This window comes from Hesperophylax consimilis, chromosome 8, assembly GCF_061612785.1.
Source record: "Hesperophylax consimilis isolate HC1 chromosome 8, BYU_Hcon_1.0, whole genome shotgun sequence".
NCBI classification, from domain to species: domain Eukaryota; kingdom Metazoa; phylum Arthropoda; class Insecta; order Trichoptera; family Limnephilidae; genus Hesperophylax; species Hesperophylax consimilis.
In genome coordinates this window covers 18313518-18334195 of record NC_142843.1, presented here as the reverse complement: position 1 = coordinate 18334195, position 20678 = coordinate 18313518, and the positions used below count along the sequence as shown (strand labels likewise).

The 20678-nt window shown below is 32.6% G+C and overlaps 1 protein-coding gene across 7 annotated transcripts in view; it reads left to right on the top strand.

Moving 5' to 3' along the window:
* The window catches only part of Arms (Ankyrin repeat-rich membrane spanning), a 131375-nt gene that overhangs the window by 86032 nt on the left and 24665 nt on the right, over positions 1-20678 (top strand). For 2 of the 7 annotated variants that reach the window (XR_016302542.1, XM_089634994.1), the window contains exons 1-5: positions 12896-13833; positions 15831-15962; positions 16395-16592; positions 17481-17590; positions 20142-20362. Coding sequence is in view for 6 of the 7 variants with exons in the window: in XM_089634994.1 (XP_089491120.1) it covers positions 13060-13833; positions 15831-15962; positions 16395-16592; positions 17481-17590; positions 20142-20362 (1435 nt within the window). In the remaining variant the exon portion in view is untranslated. Of the gene's footprint in view, positions 1-11052; positions 11291-11341; positions 11537-12895; positions 13834-14693; positions 15099-15830; positions 15963-16394; positions 16593-17480; positions 17591-20141; positions 20363-20678 lie in introns of those variants that run through there. The other 5 variants (XM_089634999.1, XM_089634995.1, XM_089634996.1 and 2 more) reach the window with 4 other exon arrangements.

Below are 20678 nucleotides of genomic sequence, written 5' to 3'. Positions count from 1 at the left end.
AATTTAACTGTAACCCAGCGCGAACTAATTTCTGTTTTGATGCAGCCATTAATAGTGTGTATACAAATTAATTTAACTGTACCCGAGCGTGAACCGATTTCTGTTTTTATGCAGTCATTAATAGTTTATTCCAATTAATTTAACTGTACCCGAGCGCGAACCTATGTCTATTTTCATGCAGCCATTAATAGTTTATCCCAATTAATTTAACTGTACCCGAGCGCGAATCTATGTCTATTTTCATGCAGCCATTAATAGTTTATCCCAATTAATTTAACTGTACCCGAGTGCGAACCGATTTCTGTTTATAAGTTCAAAGTTCTTCGAGGTATTGAACCGAATGATAACTTTTTTCTTATAATTATTTTAACATGTACAGTTTACGTCTTAAAATACAGTAGCATAAAACCTGGGCATTTATTGTATGTGTGGGTAATGCATTCGGTGCAATGTTTCATGACTAATGAGTGTTTAAATGCAAACTACTACTATCTACGACTACCGTGATACGGGTATGAGCCTAGAATGACCGAGAGAACTCAGATAAATTGTAATATGTAAAAAGTTCAATAAATAAAACATGTTGGCCGCTACTAAATCTAGTCAATCGCATAATGACCAAGTCACTCTAATTCACATGAGAGCTACATTCATCAAACCTGACTTGCGTCACGGACGAAAAAGCAATGAAAAAATGTGTTTTACTAAAATAGTATATTTAATTCTAAAACTTCCTCAATGTGTTTGACTAATTGGCGTTATACAGTAACTATGTAGCTCTAAATGAGTTTAGGGTCAGCAGGAATGACACGAATTATTATAGTAACTTACATACAGTGTACTGTAAACTATCTTGTTTAGTTTTGTGTACATATTTTTCACACTGTTCGAATCAAAAATCTTTGTTGTTGTTTTACGACGCTTTGAAAAGGGCATTTTTCGGTTCGAAGTTAGTCTTGAATAAAGTCATGTAATTAAACTTTCCGTTTCATTTTTAATATTGTTCGGAGTTCTTATTATTTTTTATTAGGATATTCTCAATACATTTTACTGTGAGTTATGTATAAGGTACTAAATATTAAATTATGCGTAGTTAAAGTATCTATTACGTATGTCCATAAAATGTCCAGGATGAATATTATTGTTCTTAATCCTAAGTAATGATGTATATATGAGTAATAATAACAAAAATTCTAAATAAGAAGAAATTTTGTGGAGAGGCGAATCGTTATCTACTATCAATAAAAGTTTGATGAAAAATTGAGTTCAAATAGTTAAATAAGCATTTATAGCGAAGAAATTCAATAAATTAATTTTGTATATTATCAAAGAATTGTGAAAAGTGTTAATATTTAAATAGACACTTATTTTCCAAATAGACTTTATTATTAATTACGTCATACGCGGAGAAAAATGTCTAAGTGTACTAAATGTTATTATTTAATTTGATACTTATATTTTAAATAGACTTTGTTATTTAGTGACACGCGGAGATAAACGAGTACATCTGTTTTATCAAGATACTGCTAAAAATAGATCTAATGGACGAGATGCGAAAGTATAATTATTTTTCTGAACACGTTCCGAATTCCTCCTTACATATTCGTGCTTTACTGATAGTTTGTTACGAAATTTGTCAAATCATTCGTTATGGACCTCCAGTCCTTTAACAGGAAAATTAATAATTTAACCAGATTTTTAATAAATTAACTATATTTCATCAGGATTAATAATCTATAATGTCAAAACAAAATGAAAAACAAAACTCTTTTCACAGTCAAAGAAATAAATAATTAATTCCATAAATCATTTTTGATTTATCAAACCGTACCTATAAAAATTCTGCAAATCAAATATTTACCAGTCTATAATAAAGCGCAACACGATTAACATCCCAAAAATAAATCCCTATAATATTTTGGACATGAAAATCTCAAATCATATCCAAAGTCTATGATCGTTTAGTGTGTATAACATTTAGTCAATGTCTATAACAGTTTAAAGTTTGATTTTGACATATGACTGATACTATTGCACGCGTTAATTTAAATTAATAATGCATTATACTTCACACCCGCATTATTTTCGTAAAATTAATAATAATTCAACCAAACCGAAAGATCTTCCAGCCTACCATCATTCCATCCATTTTCCTCGGAAACTGTTTATACCTAGATGTATTAAAGCCGCAACAGACAGATAATATTGAATAATCTCATTTCACGAATAACCTCGTTTGATGGTCTTTTGGTTCGTCTTCTCGATCTGTATTTCGCTCATATATTATATTAGCTTCAACTTCTCAGAATCGATTGACCGACATTGCGAAGATTCTGACCTAGCTTTATGTGTAATGTGTTTTGCTGTAGGTTATAAGGCTCTGGAATAGAACCTGGCCTTGGGGAACTGTACATGAGAATGCAACCTCTCATTGCAATTTGCATTCATTCGTGTGTAATTTTCCGCGATCATGTGTAGTCACAATAATCGACACAATCAGTATTTTTCGTAATATTAACTCTGATTCGGCTTTGAATGGGATAGATTTGCACGGTTGTGTAGTAGGGTGTATCGATTTTTAACTTTTTTTTTGTTTTCAAATTCCAAGTTGAAAAAAAGTTGCCACTTGGTACCACAACTTACCACAAAAAATTTTGGATTTTTAAAAAAATGTTTAGGTCTCCCGCACAAGGCCTAAAGTTTTAATTTTTTTCAAAAAATATCAATTTTTTTTTAAATTTTAAAAAATAAAATCGTAACTTTTGTGTTTATTCCAAGTTAAAAAAACAGTAATATTAGGGCATAAAAATAAGTAAGAAACGATTTTTTTTATAAACAATGGATTTTAGGTCTCCCGCACAAGCCCTAAAGTTTGTTAATTTTGATGAAATTTTGTAATTTTGTGTACATATATGAACCATGTTTTTTTAAGTTTAAACCACCGGAATTAATTGTACTTTTCTTACAGAAGGCATAAAATGAGACAATAAATATAAACATAATTCATATATACATATAGTAAAAATATATACCACATATATACTATATATATATATATATAATACGTTTTATATCTGAAAAAAGATAGTTGGACGGTGTAAATTGTATGAGAAAGGTGTTGAAAGAAACTAATGTTATTTGATAATATAAAACATATTATATATATATAGTATATATGGGGTATATATTTTTACTATATGTATATATGAATTATGTATATATTTATTGTCTCATTTTATGCCTTCTGTAAGAAAAGTACAATTAATTCAGGTGATTTAAACTTTAAAAAATATGGTTCATATTTATATGTACACAAAATTACAAAATTTCATCAAAATTAACAAACTTTAGGGCTTGTGCGGGAGACCTAAATTCCATTTTTTATAAAAAAAAATCGTTTCTTACTTATTTTTATGCCCTAATATTACTGTTTTTTAACTTGGAATAAACACAAAAGTTACGATTTTATTTTTTTAAATTTAAAAAAAAATTGATATTTTTTGAAAAAAATTAAAACTTTAGGCCTTGTGCGGGAGACCTAAACATTTTTTTAAAAATCCAAAATTTTTTGTAGTAAGTTGTGGTACCTAATAGCAACTTTTTTTCAACTTGGAATTTGAAAACAAAAAAAAAGTTTAAAATCGATACACCCTATTGTGTAGCGCCGGAGTCAACAGGGAACTATAGGGTTTTCCAATAAGAGGTGTTATTTTGAATAGCCCGCTATTTCGGTAGATGTTACTTTTGAAGCTGTCATTTTTAATTTATATACATAATAAAATAAAAGAAGTGATAAGTGATAAAAAGTGATGTGTATTTTGTGGCAAGTGTGTGTTTATGTATATAAAATAAATAAAAATTTAATTTTATACATAATAAAATAACACCTCTTATTGGAAAACCCTATATTAGGTTCACCCCAAAAACAATGTATTTTTCAGTTAACTCGTATTTTTCATAATGGAAATCACAATTAACACTTTGTTGATAACTTGTAATAAAAAAGGAAAATATTTTGTAATTCGAATTAATTTTTATTTCTTCTTTGAACATCATCACTTATATATAAATCAACCGGTTTCGGTTCAGCCTAAACTGAAAACGGTTGATTTTATGTTCAATAAATAAAAAGTGTTTAATATTTTTTTTTATTAAAAACTGTTATATTGTCTAACCACAAAGCGATTGTTTCCCAGAATAGAAAAATATTTTGTTAACGCGCACAATTTTTCTAACATATGGCAGCACTTTTCCACGATATCAAATGGATTTTGTTTGTAAATTATGTTTTGAAAAATCCATATATTTAATCCATTTGAACGAGTTTGGCGCAGTTCTGCATTTCGACTACTGTATAATATAATAAAATTTCTTCACCAAAAGAAAACTGTGGAAAAAGCTTTCGAAATTTATCTGCAATATTATCTACATTGATTTCAGAGTTATATTCGGCACTAATAAATGTTTCCATTGAACAAATAATAATGTTCAATGGAAGCATTTATTGCGGTCCGTACCTGATTTAGATCTATAATATACAGGGTGTCCGGGGGTAAGTGCGGTAACTTCGAGGGGTGATTCTACATATTAATATCAGTAAAAAAGATAAATTACTTATATAGGAAAATAAATATTCTGTATGGGAAAAAAGAAGTTGGATTTTCGAAAAAAAATATTCATCTTTCTTACTTCTACCATCATGTAAAATCACACCTTCCGAAGTTAGCGCACTTTACACCCGGACATCCTGTATAATAAATACTAAACATAAACAAGTTTAGCAAGCGCACCATACGGTCTACGAGGACCCTTACAGTGCTCTGGAATTAAATTAAACTGCATGTATGTAATATACCTATTATATATGTATATTTATTTATTCATCATTTCAGGCGGAAAGCGTCCGTCATATTATCGTGAATCACTTTGACATTTATCTTCCGGGAGCTATGAAAAGCTCACTACGAGTTTGAAATAATACGACAGTGGGCACTAAGCAATACTATTTAAAGTAGTTGGTAATTAACATATCCACATAATTATAGTAAATTACGGTTTCTTAATGTTTTAACCAAATGACGCAATCAGCGCTTTTTTGCATAGGTAAGTGGGAATATTATTTTACAGGTTGTGACCTGAGTTTCTAAAATAAAATGTTATCTGCTGAATACAAACATGTATTTGGCTAACATTTTTGACAATAATATTTTTTTGTGAGGAGTAGGTACGTAAAAAAATCCAAAAAGTAATTAATTAGACGTTAATCTTTTACACAAATTTTTTTACAAGAATAAGGTGTGTAAAAGCTGTTTGACGTGGATATTTACACGTACTCCTCACAAAAAAATATATTCAATAGAATATTGTCAAAAATGTTAGCCAAATGCATAAAAAACATTAATAACTTTTACTTTTTTACGTGTACAAACGCGGAATTACTTTCTGTTTTAATAAATCTCAAAGATTTGTGGTTCCAATCAAATAATAAATCACGATTTGAGTAAATATTCTAATTGGCTATTATATAGGTACTGTATTTTAACAGCCAGGGTCATCAGCCATAGGCCATAGCAAGTGGTATGATTGCCTTCACCTTCATCGTTACAAGATCTCAAATGATGGTTATAATACCTTGTGATTAATGGGGCTAATTAAAATTTTTAGTGTTCGCTCTAATACACAAAAAATATATTTTTATCTATTCTTCTTCATTAGATATCTATATAAATACATATACAAGGACGGGTTGTTTCAGAGAATTTGAACAATTCTTCAAATTTCAAAGTTAGAATGGGTTGTTTCGGAGGATTTGAACAATTCATCAAATTTCAACGTTCATTTTCGGGTTCTGTGAAAATTTTGCGAAACAACTGGACGATAATGATACAATAACAGAACTTGAATAGAACCTTTCACAGAACTTGAAAATCAACTTTGAAATTTGATGAATTGTTCAAATTCTGCGAAACAACCCGTCCTCAATGTTCATTTGTTCAAAATATTAAATCTCTGAAAGCTCTTCACTGATTGCTTTGAAATTTAGCCACAACGCAACGTGGCATTCGAATACGCGTATGTTGTTATATAGCTATATTATATAGATGGCACCTGTGACGGGCAAAAACACTTTATATTTTAAACAGCTGCATCTGTCGGATGCAAAAGCAACATGCGCTATTGTTTCTCTATTTGTACAGACAGACTGAGCAACAGCAACGCGTGGCGGGTACAAATAGTGTATGATAGTTATGTTTGTATGTATTTGAAATCTAATTTTCCCCTCTCCATCTATACCCTCCTTTACAGCAAATTCGGTCTTCGTAAAATAAAAAAGTATGTTATATATATCTAACGCAATATTATAACCTACGTAGGTGCAAAATGCTGTCTGCGATAATATCAATTGATCGATATAACATTTGATTTAAGAAACAAAAAACCCAGTGAATAATCAAGAGATATTATCCCCATTTCAATACAGCTAAAACTAATATGTCTAGTTATTCAAAGTGGGGTCGGGTTTTCCGTACGACAGAAGAAATTCTAGGAACCGTCAAACCAGACGATCGGCCTGTTATTTTCACAATGTACAAAAAATATTTTCCATTGTAATTAATTTAAATTTAAGTAAATCCTGGAAATCGTCGAAATATGTGACCTTATCAACTATCTTGACTCGGTCATCTTGTTATCTTCATTCAATTTTATTATAATAATTATTATCATTTATGCACATTGTTATTTTGAAATGTGTGTTTTTAAATTTTATGTTGTTTTTATGTGAATCAATGAATGAGCTCACGGCTGTCACGGTTCCTTGATAAATAAGTAAGAATGTTGTCATGGTTACTTGTATTTATGTTTAGTTTTTTTTCTGCGCTTTTTAGTCAAAATTTGTATGCCCACCCCACAATTATTACTGAGCTATGTTGTTTATTGTTTAGGGCTTCAGGGTAAACGAGTTTTTACGTTTACATTTTCCCTTCTCTTTATATTGTGGCGCAGCAAATGAGGGATGTGGTGTAAAAAGTTATTAAACTACAATATGCTCACATTTATTACTTTAGAATTTATCATAAACCAGCTGACGTGAACCCGGCGTTGCTCTTCTTTTCTCTTTTTTATATAAATATAATATCCATGTATTATATTTATATAAACCTTCCGGAAGAAATTCTCTAAATGATACTTATTAAACTCTGTTGTATACTTTATTTATACTGGGTTTTTACAGACGATCTCACTTACGTGAGAACAATCCACTTATAAACATACAAATACACATACAAAGACACATTCATTTTCATATACCTAAATAAAGATTAAAATATAAAACAAATAAAAATTAAAATTCAAAATTAAAAATATACATGAAATACAAATATTACAGAAAAGTAAGAGACGCAAGTAATAAATAATATAATCAGTGCAACATATTATTTAACAATAGAAGAATTTTTTTTCTGAATCCATATAAATTATCGACAAAAATATCTACTTCAGCACACTCTATCTTATTATACAGTCGACACATTTGGGTCAGAGGGCTAAAATAGGCGATATTATTTTTGAAAATATTCAGGTGAAAAATGCTATGGTGTCTTAAACAATGGGAATTGGGGACATTTATTTCAATATTGCTAAGACATAATGAGGTATCAAAATGGCCGTGGATAATTTTATGCAAACATATTAGGTCAGTCAATTGCCTTCTTATTTTAAGTGTATTAATCTTAAAGTATTCACGACGTGCGTCGTATGATCTAAGATGGTCATGTAGTCCACATTTGAAAGATAATAGTCTAAGCAATTTTTTGAACCGATTCTATAATGTTTTCATACTTGCAATAATGTGGATTCCAAATAGTGCTTCCATATTCAAGTTTACTTCTAATTAAGGCATAGCAAAGGGTTATAATTGATTGAGGATCTTTGAAAATAGAGGAACTAGGCGCACAAACAGACATACACGGATATTGACTTTGTTTTATACTATTTAGAGATAATTTAAACGCCTATAAAAGGTCTGTGTAGGTTACCCAGGGCTCACCCAACAATTATATTTTTTCCGAGTGAAAACTTGTATTCCCACCCAGATATACAATTAAATACATCTTAGTATAAATATTTAATACATACTGTGAACCACAAAAGGCATAATAAATATCAACGGTTACTTCTTTTTAAGATTGTTTGATTTAATGAATGGGTTTCTAGATTTTTACACCACAGCCTTCAAATGGGCCATTCCGACCAGTTTTTTCACCCCTGTGCTTCTGTTGTGTTACTGAGTAATGTCCTGTACATATTCTGGAGTCAAACACCTCCAGGATTCCCTTTGTAGCCAATCAGGAATCAAGGAATGACCTCTCTGGAATGTTGAACTCTCGTGCGAACATTTCTGTGAGATACTAAATCAGGATCGTAATAAAAACCCCTTTGTGAACAGAGCATAATAAATAGTGAAAAGTTGTGGAATATATGTATGCTACCAGTTTGATATAGGCGCCAAGGGAAGTTGACAGTGGTTTCCAGAGTCGTAAGATTTCAACGGAACGTGTTTTAAGTTTACAGTATCATTGTAGCACGCGGCTCATGACGTAGGTACAAGAAACTAGTGTTGCTGTGTTGCATTTATGTGACGTTTGCAGCATTTAACACATTCAATTAAGGTTATAATAATACAGCACCGTTCATGTTTTATTTATGATAAAAATATGCCCTTATACAGAATGTAATACGACATGGATACAATGGTTATGTTTTTATTATATAATTTTTAGTAAGAATATCGAAGGTAGGTACTGCATTTACTGTTTAACCTAGTGTTTTATATTAAAATTATTAAATGATCGACCTTTCAAACCTTGGCAAAATCATCATCTAATCATAAAACTTCAGGCAGGTGATATAATTGCACACATTAATGTGTCAGTTTTTGCAATTAGAGTTTCGCAATTGTTAAATATTTAGATAAATGGATAGGGGTAGGAATTTGCGATACTGTAGATGGGCGTGTTAAAAGAACCGCTAAAGTTTTTTTTTAATAATTTTAAACTTTCGTGCACGTCTTTGCAGCGCTACTGCGTTTGTGTGAGTTTTGTTACCTTCATAGCCGGGAAAGTAGTACGATAAGTGAGGTTACAACCTTCTGGAGCTGTAAAATGGATGACCGGCTCTTTACCATCCTCCAATTAAATAAACATTTGTATTCTTCGCACTGCAGTAGTCGAGTCAAAGCGTTTTTCTTGGATAAAGGTCACCGCACAATGGGCAAAATATTTAGAACTTTCCCCGCCGCGAACTTTATGGCACACTGCAGGTCTTACCCAGACTGCCTACGAGCCTATTCACATATTCAAGTTATAATAATAAGAAACTAGTAAAAGTCTAATTCTGCCCTTATTTATCAATTGAGTTGTACACAATTAGTTGGTAGTATTCCCTGTTAGCTCTGCTAGCCGAATGGGGGGCAGACAAAACTAGGCTCAAACTTCAACAGTAGATAAGTCACCACTGTCAATAGTTTCCGCGATAAGAAAATAACGCAAACAAATGCACCAGTGTCTTGGCAAGATCACACAGACACATTTTGAATTGACTTCTTTTAAGAGAAATATCAATTTATTGTCGATACATTGATGTCATTTCGGAAACAAGTATAATTATTATTGAAATAGATTAAGACCACTTTTAAGATAGTCACTACACACAGAAAAGTATGTTATTCAGTCATATTATATGCGTTGCACTTTAGTGACCATAATAGTATAATTTTATTATATCTACGCATTGTATGTATTTTTGTGTTAATAATAATTTGCATTAAAACATATTTTTATTACAATTCAAAAACAATTTGTTTGTAAAAATGCTTCACCAAAATAGTTATTTGTCGGTGTGATTTTTTAACCACTCTTAAGATACTATTTTTTTTGTAAGTTAGCTAATGTTTCGTTTTAAAAAAATATGTGAAAATTATGCAAAATACAGTAAACTAATTGTTTAATTTTTACTTAAATTAAATTGCATTCCTTGAATTGCATTTTGTAAATATCACAGAAAATAGAAAAATGGTTTGCTTTTATCAACTCTCTATTACTCAAACTTTCCAAATTGAGAAGCTATTATTTATAAACGAATGTAGACGTCTCAGGAATACATAGAACGATCGAGAGAATCAAACGGTTGTGTTGAGTCATGTCAAGAGCTCGATTAAAATAAGTGCATGTATGAATATGGATAAAGCAAGTAGCGTGGATACCGGGTACCGGGATACCGGGATGAAATATGTTGTTTTTCTGTCCGCCTTTACTACATAGTAACATTAATAGTTGCATTTTATAATTATGCATTTAAGTTGTAATTAAAATAATTTAATGAGTAGTGCACTTTTGTAGTAACTGTGTTTTCATCTGCATAGTTTACTTGTGCATTGAAATTAGTTATCAACGAAAAGATGGTATTGAAAGATTTATACATTATTTCGATATGTGCAATTTTGTATAAAATATTTTAATTGAAAACTAGTCATCTGAAATTTTATTAGTTTTTTTAATGGTTGAATACGTTGACGCTTATTAAATGCAAATACGGCTAATTTATTATAGATATTAGAGGTGCTCATGTTTTTAGGGGCTGGCAGAAAAAAATCCAAAAAAATATTTTTGAAATTTTAAATACGTTTTCCATTTAGATCTCACGTTTCGGCTGATACTGTTTAATTTTTAATATTTTCATTTGACTTAAGTATTAGATCTTCAGAAGTAGTGAGAATATAAATCGCCTAGAAAATATATTATACTGAGTACAATAATTTTAATGGTGTAGTAAGTTCAGCAGAGATAGTAACAGATGGTATTCTGAGATTAGTAGAAATTTCAGTTTGTTCTTACATGGAGGGCTTCCTGTCTAATTTAGGCAGATAAGACGAGTGCGTTTATTTGCTATCTAGTGTGTACCTACGCAGTACAGAATGACGCTTGAGAGTATTCTTGGTCCTGTGAAGTGTGTGAACTGCCGATACGCCCCTCACCGATGCTCTCACTCCAATCGATGCTCAGAGGAGGTAGGTAGCATAAATAAAACATATCGTCGAGTTATATTTCCTTTAGTTCACGAGGAGAGATCTTGAACAGACGTTCCGCGCACCGGCTAAAAAATACCACCGATTTGTATTCAAATTGTTAAATTTTATTTTAATTTTTGTGACAGCATGTTGTCCACGGGAATTGTGGCGGGATCGGTATCCAAAAAGTTAAATCTGCTGAGACGAAACAGTTTTACTCTCGTAGGTTGTTGAGGTTTAAATAGTTATTTAACCGATGGTTATTTTGTATACTTCACTTTCAGTTGACAGGTTGATAACATTGGTTTTCCGCGCCAAAAACCTGTTCCCTGTCTATTAGTCAATTTCTACGATTAAAGTAACAATACTTACCTACGGGAAATTTATATCGTACATAGTTAATTCTTAATATATTTCATCGACATAAAGAAAATGCCTCGTTTAGCCATTGCAAAATTAATACTATTGGTATGTTGTTTTTATTTGTTTTTATCGGGCTTACATTATAATTCTGGTGGGAGTGCTATTACTAAACCATATTTAAACCCAAATGCACTATCATTGTGGAATGCAGTTTATAATGTTTTCTGTTAAATTCAAATTAAAAGTTATATTTGTATGAAGTATCGTTGCATGCGACACTTTAGTGATATTTGTATGAAGTAACGTCGCATTCGACACTTCGGTGTTATTTTTATTGTTTATTTACGAAAATAGTAAACTCATAACGTTTGTGTTTTTAAAATTTGTTTGTAATGTGTTAAAGTTTTCATTCAAGTATACATCGGAAGTTTGTTAAATAAGTGTAAATGTCCAATGTGCTGTAATAATTAGTCCAAGTTCGCACACAGCCCTGGTTGGAGTTATGTACGCTTGCGCTCAAATTAAATAGTTTCGGACTCACCAAGTTTACTAATAATACTTAATTGGTCTCTTAATTCGATGTTTGCGGCGCTAACAAACTCTTCGCTTCGGAGGTCGATATATTTCTCTCCCGATTCGTTGTGCCTTGTGACACAAAAAATAAGTGCCACTTGTTATGTTAATACAGGTTTCAAAAATAATTTTGTAGTCTTCTCTTAATCGCTGTGGCATAATATGTGTTTCTCTTTCTGGACCGAAAACTTCATATCATATTACGGTGATTTGAACAAACGTGGCAATGGTTATTTTATATTATTGTTTTCATTCGCGATTCGTTGTGACACCAGTGGTTCTTTTCTGGGACAGTGTGATCGTTTTTTTTTTGTAATATTGACATGGTAGTAATTTACGACAAAATTACATGATTTACAAATAACTATTTGAAGGACCCTGATTTCTTAAAATTCCCTTCAAACGATATAAACTTGAAGTGCGCACTTGAAGTGAAATGACACTAAACTGCGCTATATAAATTCCATGTTATTATTATTATAAAATATATTTTTTTAATTTTCACACCATTTTTCACCACCCGACAAAATTATTCAATCTGGTTTTAGCATACTTTCCGCTCAATATTCTTCCCATATTTCAGCGAAGGGGCTTGTTTAAAGCACGGTAAAAACTAAAAATTTAATTAAATCATAAACTGTTGTACATAAATTACTAAACTACAAAGTAGTATAAATAAATAATAAATTGCAAAGGAGTACAGTCTTTGTACTTTTCAGGATACCTATCCTGATGGGTTAATTGGATTTTTTTGTAATCGTCTTTCTCAAAAAGATTAAAAATACCTTATTATAAAACTAATCCAACGTCCTTATTGCTTGTTAGGCCGTTAGGTGTAAAAATTGTCTGTTGCTTTTGTACCATTTGTTTTCCTAGGTATATCTGTTTCAGGTTATAGAATTCTTTTGAATTTATGCTAATTACATACACTTAATAATAAATGTATTCAGACAAACATTTTCCAAGTGATATCCCCTTTCAAAGAAGCACTAGTTCGCCGAAGTTTAATCGGGAAAGACGTAAAGTTAGGCGAGGGATGAACGCGAGTGAGTTCAATGTCCAACGACTCTGAAAGGAAGTACGCCCATGTGCGAAGGCTCATTGCCCACATCCACACCACCAGGAATGTGCCTCGGCCCCCTGGAGCCTCCGCGGAGGCCGGATCCGAGGATTACCATGGCCTCGAGCAGGGACGCGATCCGGACGCTCTTAGGCCGGCGGACAAAGTCCCCGAGGACGATTCCCCGGAAGGGTCACCAATCATGTTCGGGGAGCACCAGCATGATCGGCTATCGGTACTTTGCGAAGAAACTTCACGAAGCAACTCCACATTGGGAAGCACGGTATCTCTGGCAGATCCAGACGCGTCATTGGCTGTGGCCGCCGCCACCAGTTCACCGCCGACCAGTTCACCGCCGACCAGTTCATCGCAGAAGCCTGGCCTCGGGGCGACCTCGTACTCTTCGCTTCCGGCCACCTACCTCTCGGACCGGCGGAGTTCCAGTCACGATACGGCCCAGGAAACTAGGCAAGAGGAGGTCGACAGGCTGCACGTGTCTGGCCACAAGAGGAGCAAGAGTAACAGCATCTGCGTGTCGTCAGAGATGGGTCGGCTGGCTGCGGCCCGACGCTTGGGTGCCTCTTTCCTGCACCTGCACCTTCCGGGGGGCGAGGCGCATGCGGTGCGCGCCGGGCCCCACTCGGCGGGCGCGCATCTGCACATCCCCACCTTCACCATCACGGCGCCCTCCGCAGAGTCCGCGTCGCGCAAGCTCAGCAGCGCCTTCCACGGCTTGGGGAGCTTCGCGCTGCGCCGCCACTCCAACACGGTCAGTGGGGGCTGTAACAAACATACTGCTCCTGCGTGTCTTGAAAATATAATGTGCCTAACCAAAACATCCCGCAGTGCAGATCTCTCAGATTATAACACTTGATTTTTAATTGGGTTTTATAATCTGGGTAATTTGTGAAATTAAAGATTTGTCTCGTTGTCCACACTTATTTAGTGATTTTTAATGCTGAGTAGCTACTCACCGGTGTTCGCTTTATTTCATAACTTTGTGAAGAATGTCTGAATTTAGTTTTAGCGACTATTAATAGCATGATATTCCAATTATTAACCCTGCATACATTATATTAACGTATTTAAGTGTTTAAAATTCTATCAATTTCAACCATTGGGTTACTGAATAAACACAGATGTATATTTAACAAATAAGAATAATTGGTTCCAGATGAAATAACAAAATTCACAAGTTTAATTTAAAATTAATATTCGATGCATCGCTTGAATTCATCATTAATAATAATTTTGAACATTAAACAAATCTTCAATTTTTATTTTATCTTTGTTCTCATTTTATTTACGCTGTAGAAATAGATTAAGTGATTTTAATTTAATCTTAATTTTCATTTTATTTATGCCGTTGAAACCGATTAAGGTGAAATAACTATACCTATAGTAGGCGCATATGAAAACTTTTGTGAAAATATTTATTAAAAAAATAAAGTTTTCAATGTATGAATGAAAAAATATATATATTGTAATTTTTCATTGTTTTGTTTATCTCTTGGTGAAATTATAATGTATCAACACTTTAAATCTGCTGGTGCGGTTTTACAATATAGTTTTAAGCGTGGGCGGGACTTTCTGGCACTACACTCTTGATTGGTATTCGGAATATCTTGGTCAGAATCGTCAGATCCTTAGTAGTGTTTAGTGACCTTTCATCGCGTGTACAGAAAAACTTATAAAACATGAAAATACCACTCGTAAATATCGCAAATCTGAAAGAAGAAATCCTGTCTGTAAATGTGTCTTAATCTTGTCTTATCGTAGCGTTTTATCATGCGTGATATTGTTGATTTATATTATATTTAAAAAAAAATTATTGATTAAAAAGAGTCTGTTTTTCTTTTGTTTTTTTTTTCTGTGGTCATTTCAGAATTAAAGGCCTAAATGTAGAATGACCATGCTTTTAGAATGGTTTCTGTGACCTATTTACGGATGCGTTCGCGGATAGTTGATGGCACAGTGGATGTACTACTACAAATATAAAATGTGTTTACTGATATCTAGGAACCTATCTACTTGGTAATAATTATTTAGATTGTTATTAATTACATTTTCAATCCAATATTTTTATAGTGAAATAACTTATTGAGTAAAAACTCAAATTGTAATATTTAATCATTGAAGATAATATTAATAACCCCCAAACGAAAAATGTGTAACAGAAAAATCAGAAAAAGATTCTATCTAGGAATATATCATTCCTAGATGCGACCAAATCTTTTTCTGGTTTTCCTGTTTCACATTTTTCGTTTGAGATTTTCAATGTTCAAAGCGTTAATTTCAAGTGTTTCTAAATGTGTATTATTTCTCTTCGTTTTACGTTTCTAATAATTTCCTCTCGTTTTTTACTTACATGTTTGGTTTTAGTGTTATTTTTTCTAACAATTTTAATCATTTTAAATCCATAACTCCAAGAAAAGTTACCTTTAATAACTTCTCTGTAATTTACAAATATACGAGAGATTATAATCGAAAGAATAATGTTGCTTGTGCTTCTTTTTGATGACAAAATGTTAAGGTACTTCTAAATAAATCCAATTAAATTTATCATTATTACCTCTAAAAAAAATTGTATGATTGAAGTTGTACGCTTGTTTTATCAAACAAAAATCAATTGTATCTGATCATACTTTACTGCAAACAATGCAATAATGCCCTTTGAAAATTGGTTTAATTTTTGTTCTATTCCGTTGTAGTAAGATCTACATATAACTGTCTGTTTAATCTACTAATGTAATTTTTTAATTCCAGAGCCTGCATCGTTCAGAATCGATGGTTTCTCTCTGCTTCCGGACACTTTCCAATTTCATCACCGAAGACAACCTAGATGGCCTTCAATCCTTCCTCGTTAGTAAACAGATACAAATAGATGATCGAGATGAGGTAAGAAACTTTATAATAATTATCCTTTTTTATATCCATCTTCCTAAAGAAAACTCACTATGTATTTTTGCTGACCAAAATTTTGTGATTACCTGCCAAGGAGTCTTTAACCTGATCCAATGGAAGTATAGTAGAAGGAAAGGAGAAACGATACAGGAATATTTGGAGAGTCAGATTGGGTCAATAAACATAGCTAAAGATATTATTTTGTAATGTTTAATTCATTCAGAGTGATGTTATTTTACCAGGATGCCTCTGAAAGTATTTCCATTCCAGCAAATTTTACATAATTGTAAAATTAAAGGAATTTTCACTGAGCAATTTTTGATGAAATATCACCTCAAGGGCTCACTGAATATTGATTATGAATGAATAAAAATCCATTAATGTAACTAATTTCAATAATAACTAAATGTGTTTGTTTTCGTCCAGAATGGCACGACGGCGCTCATGGTGGCATCCCAGTATGGCCGTCCATCCATGGTGTCAGAGCTGCTGGCCCACGGCTCAGATCCCAGCGCAGAGGACAATGATGGATGGACCGCCCTTCTGCTAGCCGCCAAGCATGGGCGCACCAATATCTGCTCTGACCTGCTTGATCATGGCGCCAATATTCAACAAAAGGAAATGGTATACTCTCAATCAATTATAAATACATACCATACTTTTTTATCCTATCCTGTATAGACTCATTTCCATTCCCGATCACGGGTTAAAGTTGTCTTTCTGATTAATCACTCGAGTCATAGCTACCCAATTTTTTTTATTTATTATTATTTATCAATATTTACAAGGTAAGTTTGTAGGATAACGTAATAATACAGTATTTATTAGAATATTTATTACGAGAGTGAAACCACTTGTTTGTTAAAGAGGAAAGGTTAAAATAAACTTATTTTGAATTTTCCGCATACAGCTTATATGTTGAGTCACTAGCTTGATTAAGTTTCTATCAATTACCAAAAGAAGCCACTAATGTTCCTCTCATTGAATATTCTAGATTTTTACCGTTTAGTCTGCGTCTGCGTGTAGATGCCATTTTAAATTGTTTTCTAAAAATTGAATATCTGTTTACATGTTAAAAATTGCAATTTTCATTGTCTGTGACTATAGACATTTCTATTAGACCATAGAAAACGTGCAGAAATAATAATATTCAATATTGGCCAAAATAATTCAAAGTTGGGCAATTTCAGTAAGTAACATTTCACGCGTTTATACATTTTTGGATTTTGAAAAAAAAAAAATCATCGGCTTTAAACCAATGTAAGCAGTTTATATGTTTCGGTATTGATATTAGGCGGTATGATCTTTGGAATAAGCACGGCCGAATCCAAAACTGAATGCCCATGAACGGAATGAATATGTCAATTTTTAAATACGCTAAATCAAAGGTTCAAACGAGAGTTAAGGAGAATTAAATTTTTTAATTGTATTAACTGTTGATTATTTTAAGTACTGAATACTTAATATATAATGAGTCTTTGAATACAAATGATTTGTTGTTTTGTTTTACAGGGGGGCTGGACTCCTCTTATGTGGGCTTCATACAAAGGCCATGAAGACGTGGTCAGTCTACTTTTGGAGAAGGGCGCTGATGTGAATGCTAATGGAAACTATCACATAAGGTATGGTAACAAAAAATTAGTATTCCACTAAAAAAAATCATCTTCTAAAAATTTTATATTAATGAAACCTGAAGAAAAGTTTTTTTTATTTAACTTACCATACTAGGCTCATGCCCATATCGTGGTAGTTGTACATAGGTTACATTATTTATAATGTTATAATATAATACAAGCCGAGCATTATTATGTTGGTACATCTTATATACAGTGTTTTAAGGGTCGTACATTTCTTACTCCAAATAATGTCAGGAATCACTGGTTGAAGTAAGTCAAGTACGTCCTTTAACACCGTGCGTATAATATGTGAAATAATTACTATGTACATTGTAACATATTTTCTGTAAATGATGTAACATTATTCTTTTTGAATAAACATGTTATATTTTGAAGAACATAAATAATTTTTAAAACTAGATTGTAATGGTGTTTATTCAAAAAGTGATTGTAAAATGTAATTGATGTTTTCGATATGATGAATATTAAGTAGGTACATATTATAATAGTGAATAGGGTAAAACCGGAGAGATGCCACACCCATTTTGAAAGAGTGGCAATAAGTATTCGGTAAATATTGCAATTAAATGCAATGAATTATATTTTATTGTAAGTGCTCACTAATTATACATAGTAAAAAAATAAAAATTCCTCTAGCATTAAAAAACAATAAAAAAAGTGCGACATTTCTCTCCATTTTATGGTAGTGATGCCACCCCATATAGTATTAAATCACACATATCAACAAGTTTAAAAATCTGTACACATGTTAAAAATAAACTAAATCCAAGGTAAATTGTCATTGAATAATAATAATTGGATGACTTGTATAGCGCCGTTTTTGTGCAAAATCACCTCAAGGGCGCTGTAAACTTAACTTTACTTTACTATGTCTCCGATACGCACCATATATCTTACGTTTGTATGGGGGTACATCTTTAAATAAAAATATAGATACATAATGAGACAATAAATTTTTTTTTAAATATTATAAATTTGAATTATTACTCTGTCATCAGTTAGGTTTATGTTTTGCATAAATAAATTTCTTAAATAATAATTTTTTTTTAAATGTCACTGAAGTCAATTTTTGCAAATAATTTCGGTGGCAATTTAAATCAACTGATCAAACTGATTTCTCTCTATTCCGTAGCCTATATCGAATGGTTTTTGAAACATCACATTCAAAGATATTATGAGTGTGGCCTCTCTCCCCCCATGGTGTTTCTCCTGGTTTTACCGTAAATAATAAATTTTTCATATGAAGATTTTCATTATTTTGCATACGGGGTGAGAACTTTGAAGGTACACCCACCCTGTCCCACCCCGGTATAGGTGACTTATGGTCACCCCTTCGGAGCTCTCGCATGAATCTAATTTTTTTGAATAAAAGGCTCTACAATTTATATAAATGAAGCTAGGCCTTCAAAGTCGGGGTGAGAACTATTGTATAGTAAAACAATGGTATTGTAGTTTTGGTAAATAATGAAGATAAATATAAATGTATAATGGGACATTGTAAAAGCCTTAGCCACTATATTTTGTCATCTTGTATTGTATTGTCATTGCAAAGTGTTCTGTTATTCTCTTAGAAATTGATGTGAAAAGTCCATTTGTTTCAAAACAAGCAAAATGTAACAATACAGTTGACAATAAACTGCAACAAAAATGTTTTGTTTCTGGTTCATGGTCTCAATGTTACTAGGTTGTCAAGAAACATCTAATAGCGGCAGCTGACATAGTGAACTGAAATTATTTTTCTAACTGGTTTATATTGCGGAAGCTTTTTAAAAATAAGTAGTAGAAATGTATAAAGTGATGACTTACAATTATATCTGTCATTCAGAAGAGATGCCCGATCAGACTTCTAACCTTTTATCTGTTCCGACGTTTACATGTTTTCCCTAAATCCTTCCTTTGATAATGCATACAATTGATATTCATAATATCAACTGTGCTTGCAACGCGGATCCATAGACTACACGCGTGTGATGAAAGGTTAAATTATTAACATTTTTTAATTTAGCGGAACAGACAGGTTTATACATTGCTCTGTCTGCCTTATAAAGAAAAATAATACAATATAATAAGATTAATATAAAAAGAAAAAAATTACATACTTAATATAGTAATCCAACAAAGGAAATTATACATTTAGCAATTGTATTACTGTGGTTTTTTCATGTATAATGTAGGGGCACACTGTGCCACTGGACTCTTCACCTGGACGAGAATGTTTGGATTTCCGATTTACATACCGAATTTCGGGTCTGTTTCAGCTTTTGCAAAAATTGTAATCAAATGCTTGTCTACTGATAACGATTAGATCAAAAGCTGAAACGGGCCGAGAATGCAGATCATTCGTTTGTAAACACTCGTGCTGATCATCAGTTTGCAACAACCCAACCTTGACCATTAACAGCATAATTAGCAGTTTTAATTTTATGTGAGAACTGTCAAAATATGCAGTAATACTCATGGCAATGCACATTCAAATTTATAGATAGCTTTCATGTGCCATGTATATTTATTTATAAATAAATTAATTTATTTTCAGCTCATTAGTATGGGCGGCCGGAAGGGGGCATTCAGCCATAGTGGAGCGTCTGCTAGCAGCTGGCGCACGCCCAAACAGTGGAGACAAGTACGGCACCACAGCGCTGGTCTGGGCGGCACGTCGCGGCGATGCCATTGCCGCCAAGGCATTATTGGCAGCCGGCGCCACACCCGATCAGGCCGGCATGTACTCCTGGACCGCCCTGCTGCAAGCCACGCAAGGTAAACTTGTTCATTCTGGATTGAAGAAACAATAATACGGATTATGAAAAATTACTTGCTTACCTTTGAATATTTGGCTATTTTGTATAGCGCTGTTTATTTGAGATATCATCTGGAGGATGCTTTACAAAGCTATCAAAGCTCCTGTGTAGATTAATGAGGTGTAAACTGATGTTAACATATTTTCAGTCGCAAATTATCATCTCTGAAAAGACTAGATTTGGGAGATAAACTACTGACGAATGATAGAATTTAAAAACATATTGATAGTAATTATATTATAGAAGGCGAAAGGTACATTTGTGAAGGAAATATA